We start from the raw sequence: 9,919 nt of genomic DNA, 5'->3' as shown, positions 1-9,919 counted from the left end.
CATGAGGGGAAAAAGGCGGAAAACGTGAGGTAAAAAATGAGAAATATGAGGGGGAAAACGGGTGGGAAAAGTGAGAGGAAAAAATGGTGGGAAACGTGAGGGGAGAAAAGAGCGGGGAATGTGAGAGGAGAAAAGGGCAGGCAACGTGAAGGGAGAAAACAGTGGGAAACATGAGGGGAGATGGGCTTGAAATATGAGGGGGGAAAAGGCAGAAAATGTGAGGTAAAAAATGGGAAATATGAGGGGAAAAAAGGGCGGGAAACGTGAAGGGAGAAAAAGGCAGGAAACATGAGGGGAAAAAAGGCGGAAAACATGAGGGGGAAAATGAGAAATGTGAGGGGAAAAAGTGTTAAAAAAGTGAGAGGAAAAAATGTCAGGCAATGTGATGGAGTGTAGAAAATGGTGGGAAATGCGAGGGGAGAAAAGAGCGGGAAATGTGAGGGGAGAAAACAGTGGGAAACATGAGGGGAGAAGGGCTTGAAATATGAGGGGGAAAAAGGCAGAAAAAGTGAGGTAAAAAATGGGAAATGTGAGGGGAAAAAAGGGCAGGAAAAGTGAGAGGAAAAAATGGTGGGAAATGTGAGGGGAAAAATGCTGGGAAAAGTGAGAGGAAAAAATGGTAGGAAATGTGAGGGGAGAAAGGGGCGGGAAATGTGAGGGGATGGGGGCATGAAACATGAGGGGAAAAAGGCGGAAAACGTGAGGTAAAAAATGAGAAATATGAAGGGGAAAACGGGTGGGAAAAGTGAGAGGAAAAAATGGTGGGAAACGTGAGGGGAGAAAAGAGCGGGAAATGTGAGGGGAGAAAAGGGTGGGAAATGTGAGGGGAGAAAACAGTGGGAAATATGAGGGGAGAAAGGCGTGAAACATGAGGGGGGAAAAGGCAGAAAATGTGAGGTAAAAAATGGTGATAAACATGAGGGGAGAAAAGGGCGGGAAACGTGAGGGGAAAAAGGGCGGGAAACGTGAGGGGAGAAAAGAGCGGGAAACGTGAGGGGAGAAAGGCCAGGAAACGTGAGGGAAAAGGGAAAATTGCAAGACAAATGACATGAGCCCAAGGGTCCCGTGGTCAGGGTCTTGCTCAGATGCAGCAGCTCCAAATATTCCCGTCTTATTGCACCTTGAATAAATTTTGGCTTTGTGGAAATCTGAGACTCTGAGGTTGAAGTGGTGAGGAAAAAATCCAGGAGAATCCAAAGCCATGAAACATTCCTACCGCCTTTGATCCCACGGAAGGGAACCACCTCTTGCCGAGAACCGATGGGAGGAAAAAAGATGACAACGAGGAGATGGAAAATTGTAAGTTTTATTCTTGAAAAGGGATTTCAGTGCAAATCAGAAGGCGCGGTCAGATGGCAGCAGGGCCTGGGTGGGGGTCGGGGTGGTTTTGGGGGAGTCTGAGGGGGTTTAAGGGGTTGAGAAGTGTTTTGAGGGGGAGGTTGTGGTGTGGAGAAAGGAAAAAATGGGGTGTGGGGTGATTTGGGGCAGAAACAGCAAGATTTGGGGGAATTCAGTGGATGGGAGGGCATTGGGAGGGATTTGGGGTGGGAATGGGGGATTTTCGGTGTCAGAAGGGGAAATTTGGTGTGCAGGGAGGGAATCTGTGGGCTTGGGAGAAGGATTTGGGGTTTAAAAGGGAGCAGAAAAGTGCGAAAAATGGGGAAATTTGGATTGAGGGGGAAAAAGAAGAGAAGTGGGGCAGAAAAGGGAATTTTCGGCTGGGACATCCCCCAGGGGAAAATTGGGGGGCTCAGAGCCCGTGAGGGGGGTTTGGGAGGGGTCTGGGGGGGGATTTTGGGGGAAAATGGGGGCAGGATTGGACGGGGGGGTCACAAGATTTGGGGGAGGGCCAGATTTGGGGTGGTCGTGGGAATGGAAGGGGTCAGATTTTGGGGGGGGTCAGATGACTTGAGGGGGGGTCTCAGATCCCTCACCCTCCATTTGGAGCCCCTCGGGACTCTCCAATCTCCTCCAGAACACACCTGAGACCCCCAAAAATCCCCTCGGGACCCCCCAAAATCCCCTCAGGACCTCCCAAAATGAACCCGGGACCCCCCAAAATCCCCTCAGGACCTCCCAAAATGAACCCAGGACCCCCCAAAATCCCCTTGAGATCTCCCAGAATACACCCAGGACCCTCCAAAATCCCCTCAGGACCTCCCAAACGTACTCGGGACCCCCCAAAATCCCCTCAAGACCCCCAAAATCTCCTCGAGACCTCCCAAAATACACCGAGGACCCCCAAAATCCACCCAGGACCCCCCAAAACCCCCTCGGGACCTCCTAAAATGCACACGGGACACTCAAAATCCCCTTGGGACCCCCCAAATTCACCCAGGACCCCCCAAAATTCCCTCAAGACCGCCCAAAATCCCCTCGGGTCACCCCAAAATCCCCTCGGGACCTCCCAAACGCACCCGGGACCCCCCAAAATCCCCTCGGGACCTCCCAAAATGCACACGGGACCCCCAAAATCTCCTCGAGACCCCCCAAAATCCCCTCGGGACCACCCAAAATGCACCGAGGACCCCCAAAACGCACCCAGGACCCCCAAAAATGCCCTCGGGACCCCCCAAAATCCCCTCAGGACCACCCAAAACGCACCCAGGACCCCCCAAAAATGCCCTCAGGACTCCCCAAAATCCCCTCGAGATCTCCCAGGTGCACCCGGGACCCCCCAAAAATCCCCTCGGGACCCCCCAAAATCCCCTCATGACCCCCTAAAATCCCATCAAGACCCCCCAAACGCACCGAGGACCCCCCAGAAATGCCCTCAGGACCCCCCAAACCGCACCCAGGACCCCCCAAAAATCCCCTCCCGAATCCCCCAACACACCCCCGCTTCCGGGGGCGTGGCCTCCCTTTAATATATTCAAACCCCGCCCCCGTGCGCGAGCGCCGCTTCCCAATAAGGAGAGGGAGGGGGCGAGGCCAAGGCGTGGGCGTGGTCTAGGGGAGGGAGTGGCGGCCGTGATTGGGCGTGGCTCCCAGAAGGGGGCGTGGCCACGCTGGCGGGGTCGCCTGGCAACGGCGCGCGGCGCGGGTCCTCCCACCCGGTAGGCGGCGCTACCCGTCGTGCCCCGCGCGGCGCCGCCCCCCCAGCGGAGGGAGCGGAGGAGCCGCGGTAAAATGGCGGCGGGGCCCGGGCGGGGGTCGGGGGGATCGGGGCGGTTTTGGGGGGTCCTGGGGGGGTCTGAGATGGGGACGGGGGTCGTGAGGGGGAGTTCGGGGTGGGGAGAGGGGAGAAAGGGGGGTTCGCGGTGGTTTGGGGCGGGAACGGCGGGGTTTGGGGGGGATTCGGGGGGCGGGAGGGGGCGGGGGAGATCGGGGAGGGGGCGTGAGGGGAGGAGGGAGCTGAGGGGATTTGGGGGGGATTGAGGGGATTTGGGGGGGATTGAGGGGATTTGGGGTGGGAATCGGAGATTCGGGGCCGGCAAAGGGGGGATTTGGGGTGCGGGGAGGGGGTTTGGGGTGGGAGCGGGAATTTGGGGTGCAGGGAGGGGTTTGGGGGAAGAAAAGGAGGATTTGGGGTGGGAGCGGGAATTTGTAGGTTCTGGAAAGGATTTGGGGGAAGAAAATGAAAATTTGGGGTGCAGGGAGGAGCTTTGGGGTTCTGGAAAGGATTTGGGGTGCAGGGAGAGGATTTGGGGGAAGAAAAGGAGAATTTGGGGTGCGGGGAGAGGATTTGGGGTTCTGGAAAGGATTTGGGGGAAGAAAAGGAGGATTTGGGGTGGGATCGGGAATTTGGGGGTTCTGGAAAGGATTTTGGTGAAGAAAAGGAAAATTTGGGGTGCAGGGAGGGGATTTGGGGAAAGAAAAGGAGGATTTGGGGTGGGATGGGGAATTTGGAGTTCCGGGAGGGATTTGGGGGAAGAAAATGAAGATTTGGGGTGCGGGGAGGGGATTTGGGGTGGGATCGGGAATTTGGGGGTTCTGGAAAGGATTTGGGGTGCAGGGAGAGGATTTGGGGGAAGAAAAGGAGGATTTGGGGTGCAGGGAGGGGATTTGGGGAAAAAAGGAAAATTTGGGGTGCAGGGAGGGGATTTGGGGTTCTGGAAAAGATTTGGGGGAAGAAAATAAAAATTTGGGGTGCAGGGAGGGGATTTGGGGTTCTGAAAAGGATTTGGGGAAGAAAATGAAAATTTGGGGTGGGAATTGGAGTGAAAAGATCATTTGGGGTGGGATTTTGAGGGAGAAATTAAAGACTTGGGGGAGAAAAAGAGAATTTGGGGGGACATGGAAGGGATTTGGGAGCGGGAATTGAGAATTTTGGGGAAAAATTGAGAATTTTGGGGATAAATTGAGCATTTTGGGGTGGGAATTGAGGATTTTGGGGAGAAATTGAGGATTTGGGGAGTGGGAGTTGAGGATTTTGGGGTATGAATTGAGGAATTTGGGGCAGGAATTAAGGATTTTGGGGATAAATTGAGAAATCTTGGGTGGGAATTGAGAATTTTGGGGATAAATTGAGAATTTTGGGGTGGGAATTGAGGATTTTGGGGTGGGAATTGACAATTTTGGGGTGGAAATTGACAATTTTGAAGATAAATTGAGGATTTTGGGGTGGGAATTGAGGATTTTGAAGATAAATTAAGAATTTTGGGGTGGGAATTGAAGATTTTGGAGATAAATTGAGCATTTTGGGGGGAAATTGAGAATTTTGGGGTGGGAATTGAGGATTTTGGGGATAAATTGAGAATTTTGGGGAGAAATTGAGAATTTTGGGGAGAAATTGCGAATTTTGGGGCAGGAATTGAGGATTTTGGAGATAAATTGAGCATTTTGGGGTGGGAATTGAGGATTTGGGCATAAATTGAGAATTTTGGGGCGGAAATGGACAATTTTGAAGATAATTTGAGGATTTTGGGGTGGGAATTGAGAATTTTGGGGCGGAAATTGACAATTTTGAAGCTAAGTTGAGGATTTTGAGGTGGGAATTGACAATTTTGGGGCGGAAATTGACAATTTTGAAGCTAAATTGAGGATTTTGAGGTGGGAATTGACAATTTTGGGGCGGAAATTGAGAGTTTTGAAGCTAAATTGAGGATTTTGAGACGGGAATTGAGGATTTGAGAGCCACGAGCGGATGATTCCTGACCCAACGACGACCCCAAAAAAAGCAGGAACGGGGGAAATTTGGACCGGGGGAGAAATTGGGGTGAAACCGGCCGGTTTTGGGGAGTCCCCCACCCCCCTTGTGCCCCTCCCCAGGCTGTCGCCGTCCCATGGAGGAGGAGGAGAAGCCCCCCCGGGGGGGGGAGGACCCGGCGGGGCCGGGCGAGGACGGGGGGGGGCCCGGGGGAGCCCCCCCAGAACCTGAGGGGTCCCTGCGGCCCAGCCAGGGGCTACTGGTGAGACTGGGAGGGACTGGGAGCGACTGGGAGGGGACTGGGAGGGGATTGGGGGGGACTGGGGGGGACTGGGAGGGGATTGGGGGGACTGGGATGGACTGGGAGGGGATTGGGGGGGACTGGGAGGGACTGGGAGGGGATTGGGGGGGACTGGGATGGACTGGGAGGGGATTGGGGGGGACTGGGATGGACTGGGAGGGGTTTGGGGGGGACTGGGATGGACTGGGATGGACTGGGAGGGGTTTGGGGGGGACTGGGAGGGACTGGGAGAGGATTGGGGGGGACTGGGAGGGATTGGGAGGGGTTTGGGGGGGACTGGGATGGACTGGGAGGGGAGGAGAGGGGATGGGGAGGGGAACTGGGAGAGACTGGGAGGGTACTGGGATGGACTGGGAGGGGACTGGGATGGACTGGGAGGGGATTGGGGGGGACTGGGGGGACTGGGATGGACTGGGAGGGAACTTGGAGGGGATTGGGAGGGGATTGGGGGGGACTGGGATGGACTGGGAGGGGATTGGGAGGGGATTGGGAGGGACTGGGATGGACTGGGAGGGGTTTGGGGGGGACTGGGAGGGGATTGGGGGGGACTGGGATGGACTGGGAGGGGACTGGGATGGACTGGGAGGGGTTTGGGGGGGACTGGGAGGAGATTGGGGGGGACTGGGAGGGATTGGGAGGGGTTTGGGGGGGACTGGGATGGACTGGGAGGGGATTGGGGGGGACTGGGATGAAGTGGGAGAGACTGGGAAGGGTTTGGGGGGGGTTTGGGATGATTTTGGGGTATTTTAGGGGTAATTTTGGGGTGGTTTTGGGGCAATTTTGGGTGGGTTTAGGGTATTTTTGGGGTGGTTTGGGGAGATTTTGGGGTATTTTTGGGACAATTTTGGGGTGTTTTGGGTGATTTTGGGGCAGTTTTGGGGTGGGTTTGATGGTTTTGGGGTATTTTAGGGGTAATTTTGGGGTGGTTTTGGGGCAATTTTGGGTGGTTTTAGGGTATTTTTGGGGTGGGTTTGGGGCGGTTTTGGGGTGCTCTGGGATGGTTTGGGTATTTTTGGGGTGATTTTGGGGGGTTTTGGGGCAGTTTTGGGCCCCTCCTGAGGGGTTTTTTTTGGGGTCCCTCCCCCACAGAAGGCCCTGCAGCGCCTGGTGAGCAGCGGCTTCACCTGGGGACAAGGTGAGGTCCCCGATGTCACCTGGGGGGTCCTGATGTCACCTGGGGTCACCTGGGGGGTCCCCAATGTCACCTCGGGGGTCCTAATGTCACCTGGGGTCCCCAGTGTCACCTGGGGGTCCCGATGTCACCTGGGGGTCCTGATGTCACCTGGGGTCACCTGGGGGGTCCCGATGTCACCTGGGGGGTCCTGATGTCACCTGGGGGTCCCCAATGTCACCTGAGGGGGGTCCTGGGGTCACCTGGGGGGTCCTGACGTCACCTGGGGGGTCCTGATGTCACCCAGGGGGGTCATGATGTCACCTGGTGTCACCTGGGCTATCCCTGTTGTCACCTGGTGTCACCTGGGCTGTCCCCAATGTCACCTGGGGGGTCCTGGTGTCACCTGGGCTGTCCCCAATGTCACCTGGGGGGTCCCCATTGTCACCTGGTGTCACCTGGGGTGTCCTGGTGTCACCTGAGGGTGTCCCCATTGTCACCTGGGGGTGTCCCGTTGTCACCTGGGCTGTCCCCAGTGTCACACCCAGTGTCACCTGTGGTGTCTCCGTTGTCACCTGGGGTGTCCTGGTGTCCCCAGTGTCACCTGAGGGGAGAGGTGGTGTCACCTGGGCTGTCCCCGTTGTCACCTGGGGGGTTCTGGTGTCACCTGAGGGTCCCCAATGTCACCTGGGGGTGTCCAGGTGTCACCTGGGGTGTCCTCAGTGTCACCTGGGGGTGTCCAGGTGTCACCTGGGGTGTCCTCAGTGTCACCTGGGGGTGTCCAGGTGTCACCTGGGGTGTCCTCAGTGTCACCTGGGGGTGTCCCCAGTGTCACCTGGGGTGTCCCGTTGTCACCTGGGGGTGTCCCCAGTGTCACCTGGGGTGTCCTGGTGTCACCTGAGAGTGTCCCCAGTGTCACCTGAGGGGAGAGGTGGTGTCACCTGGGCTGTCCCCATTGTCACCTGGGGGGTTCTGGTGTCACCTGGGCTGTCCCCGTTGTCACCTGGGCTGTCCCCGTTGTCACCTGGGGGTCTCACCTGTGTCCCCTCTGTGTCCCCAGACCCCCCCCGCAAGCCCCCCCGGCAGCGCTGGTGTTGGGGACCCCGGCCCGAGGGCGGCGCGGTGAGTGACCAGTATGGACCAGTATGGACCAGTATGGACCAGTTCAGACCATTACTGACCAGTATGGACCAGTATGGACCAGTACAGACCAGTATGGACCAGTTCAGACCATTACTGACCAGTATGGACCAGTATGGACCAGTACAGACCAGTATGGACCAGTTCAGACCATTACTGACCAGTATGGACCAGTACAGACCAGTATGGACCAGTTCAGACCATTACTGACCAGTATGGACCAGTACAGACCAGTACAGACCAGTATAAACCACAATGGACCAGTATAAACCAGTATGGACCAGTATGGACCAGTACAGACCAGTATGGACCAGTAGAGACCGGGTTGGACCAGTACGGACCATTACAGGCCCAGTATAAACCAGTATGGACCAGTAGAGACCAGTACAGACCAGTTCAGACCGGTCCCCCCCAATCCCCTCCCAGTTCCCTCCCAATCCTCTCCCAGTCCCTCCCAGTCATTCCCAGTTCATTCCCAGTCCCTCCCAGTTCCCCCCAATCCTCTCCCAGTTCCTCCCAGTTCCCTTCCAATCCCCTCCCAGTTCCCCCCAGTTCGTCCCAGTTCCCTTCCAATCCCCTCCCAGTTCCTCCCAGTCTCTCCCAGCTCATTCCCAGTCCCTCCCAGTTCTCTCCAATCCCCTCCCAGTCCCTCCCAGTTTGTCCCAGTCCCTCCCAGTCCCTCCCAGTTCCCTCCAATCCCCTCCCAGTCCCTCCCAGTTCCTTTCCCAGTTCCTTTCCCAGTCCCTCCCAGTTCATTCCCAGTCCTTCCCAGTCTCTCCCAGTCCCTCCCAGTCCCTCTGAATTCCCTCCCACTTCCCTCCAATCCCCTCCCACTCCCTCCCAGTTTGTCCCAGTCCCTCCCAGTTCCCTCCCAGTTTCCTCCAATCCCTCCCAGTCTCTCCCAGTTTGTCCCAGTCCCTCCCAGTTCCCTCCAATCCCCTCCCAGTCTCTCCCAGTTTGTCCCAGTCCCTCCCAGTTCCCCCAAGTTCCCTTCCAGTTCATTCCCAGTCCCTCCCAGTCCTATCCCAGTCCCTCCCAGTTCCTCCAAGTCCTGTCCCAGTCCCTCCCAGTCCATCCCAGTTTATCCCAGTTCCCCCCAGTTCCCTCCCAGTCTCTCCCAGTTCCCTCCCAGTCCCTCCCAGTTTCTCCCAGTTCCCTCCCAGTTCATTCCCAGTCCCTCCCCAATCCCCTCCCAGTCCCTCCCAGTTCCCTCCCACTTCCCCCCAATCCCCTCCCAGTCTCTCCCAGTTTGTCCCAGTCCTTCCCAGTTCCCCCCAGTTCCCTTCCAGTTCATTCCCAATCCCTCCCAGTCCATCCCAGTTTATCCCAGTCCCCCCCAATTCCCTCCCAGTCCCTCCCAGTTCCTCCCAGTCCATCCCAGTTTATCCCAGTTCCCCCCAGTTCCCTCCCAGTCCCTCCCAGTCCCTCCCAGTCCATCCCAGTTTATCCCAGTTCCCCCCAGTTCCCTCCCAGTCCCTCCCAATCCCCTCCCAATCCCCTCCCAGTCCCTCCCAGTCCCTCCCAGTCTGACCAGTCCCGGGGTTTTTCCCCATTTCCCCCCCAGGTTTGGGAGCCCGCGGGGGGCCCGGGGGGAGCCCTGGAGCAGCTGCAGCTCAGCAGGTGAGGGGGGGGGGGACCCCAAAATCGGGGGGGACCCCAAAATTGGGGGGACCCCAAAAATTGGGGGGGACCTCAAAATTTGGGGAAGGACCCCAGAATTGAGGGGGATCCCAAAAATGCGGGGGGAAACTTCAAAAAATGTGGGGGGGGAGACCCCAAAAATTGAGGAGCACACCCCAAAATTGGGGGGACCCCAAAATTTGAGACCCCAAAAATTGAGGAGCACACCCCAAAATTGGGGGGACACCAAAATTTGAGACCCCAAAAATTGAGGGGCACACCCCAAAATTGGGGGGGGGCCCCCAAAATCTGTGGGGGAATACTCAAAATTGGGGGGGGGATCCCAAAAATTGGGATGGAGCCCAGAATTGGGGGGGATCCCAAAAAATGGAGGAGGACCCCAGAATTGGGGGGGGGGGGGGACACCCCAAAAATGGGGGGAACCCAAAAATTTGGGGGGAACACCAAAAATGGGGACCCCAAAATGTGTCAGGGGACTTAGATCCACATTTTGGGGTTCAGGGGGATCTTGGGGTCCCTTTTTGGGGTCCAGTTGGTCCTGGGGTCCTTTTTTGGGGTTCAGGGTTGGGTCTCTGTACCCATTTTTGGGGGGTCTGTGCACATTTTGGGGGTTTTGGGGGGGTCTCTGTCCATTTTT

At 56.7% G+C, this 9,919-nt stretch overlaps 2 protein-coding genes across 3 annotated transcripts in view; both read left to right on the top strand.

Moving 5' to 3' along the window:
* The first annotated feature begins 1,192 nt into the window (after window positions 1–1,192).
* LOC128802203 (basic salivary proline-rich protein 3-like) lies at window positions 1,193–9,271 on the top strand. Of its 2 annotated transcripts, none has more exons than XM_053968465.1 (5): window positions 1,193–1,299; window positions 5,212–5,351; window positions 6,480–6,525; window positions 7,562–7,623; window positions 9,206–9,271. In XM_053968465.1, exons 1-5 carry the CDS (start codon window positions 1,290–1,292, stop codon window positions 9,263–9,265), a joined length of 318 nt encoding a protein of 105 aa, XP_053824440.1. In that variant the 5' UTR covers window positions 1,193–1,289; the 3' UTR covers window positions 9,266–9,271. The 2 variants fall into 2 exon arrangements, with proteins under 2 accessions (XP_053824440.1, XP_053824441.1); XM_053968466.1 differs by lacking the exon at window positions 1,193–1,299 and adding an exon at window positions 3,018–3,124.
* A 474-nt stretch (window positions 9,272–9,745) lies between these two features.
* SCAF1 (SR-related CTD associated factor 1) overlaps window positions 9,746–9,919 on the top strand; it is an 18,535-nt gene continuing 18,361 nt past the window's right edge. The window contains exon 1 of the mRNA XM_053968359.1: window positions 9,746–9,749. Within this exon, the coding sequence (XP_053824334.1) occupies window positions 9,746–9,749 (4 nt within the window). The remainder of the gene's footprint in view (window positions 9,750–9,919) is intronic.

Source organism: Vidua chalybeata, chromosome 34 (assembly GCF_026979565.1).
Source record: "Vidua chalybeata isolate OUT-0048 chromosome 34, bVidCha1 merged haplotype, whole genome shotgun sequence".
Classification (NCBI taxonomy): domain Eukaryota; kingdom Metazoa; phylum Chordata; class Aves; order Passeriformes; family Viduidae; genus Vidua; species Vidua chalybeata.
This window is presented reverse-complemented; position numbering and strand designations above follow the sequence as displayed.

What these genes read in the sequence shown, in the direction of transcription:
- LOC128802203 (XM_053968465.1), top strand. An exon ending in CGGCTTCACCTGGGGACAAG is followed by an intron (nt 6,526 to 7,561) that starts GTGAGGTCCCCG and finishes CTGTGTCCCCAG; the next exon opens with ACCCCCCCCGCAAGCCCCCC. An exon ending in CCCGGCCCGAGGGCGGCGCG is followed by an intron (nt 7,624 to 9,205) that starts GTGAGTGACCAG and finishes TTTCCCCCCCAG; the next exon opens with GTTTGGGAGCCCGCGGGGGG.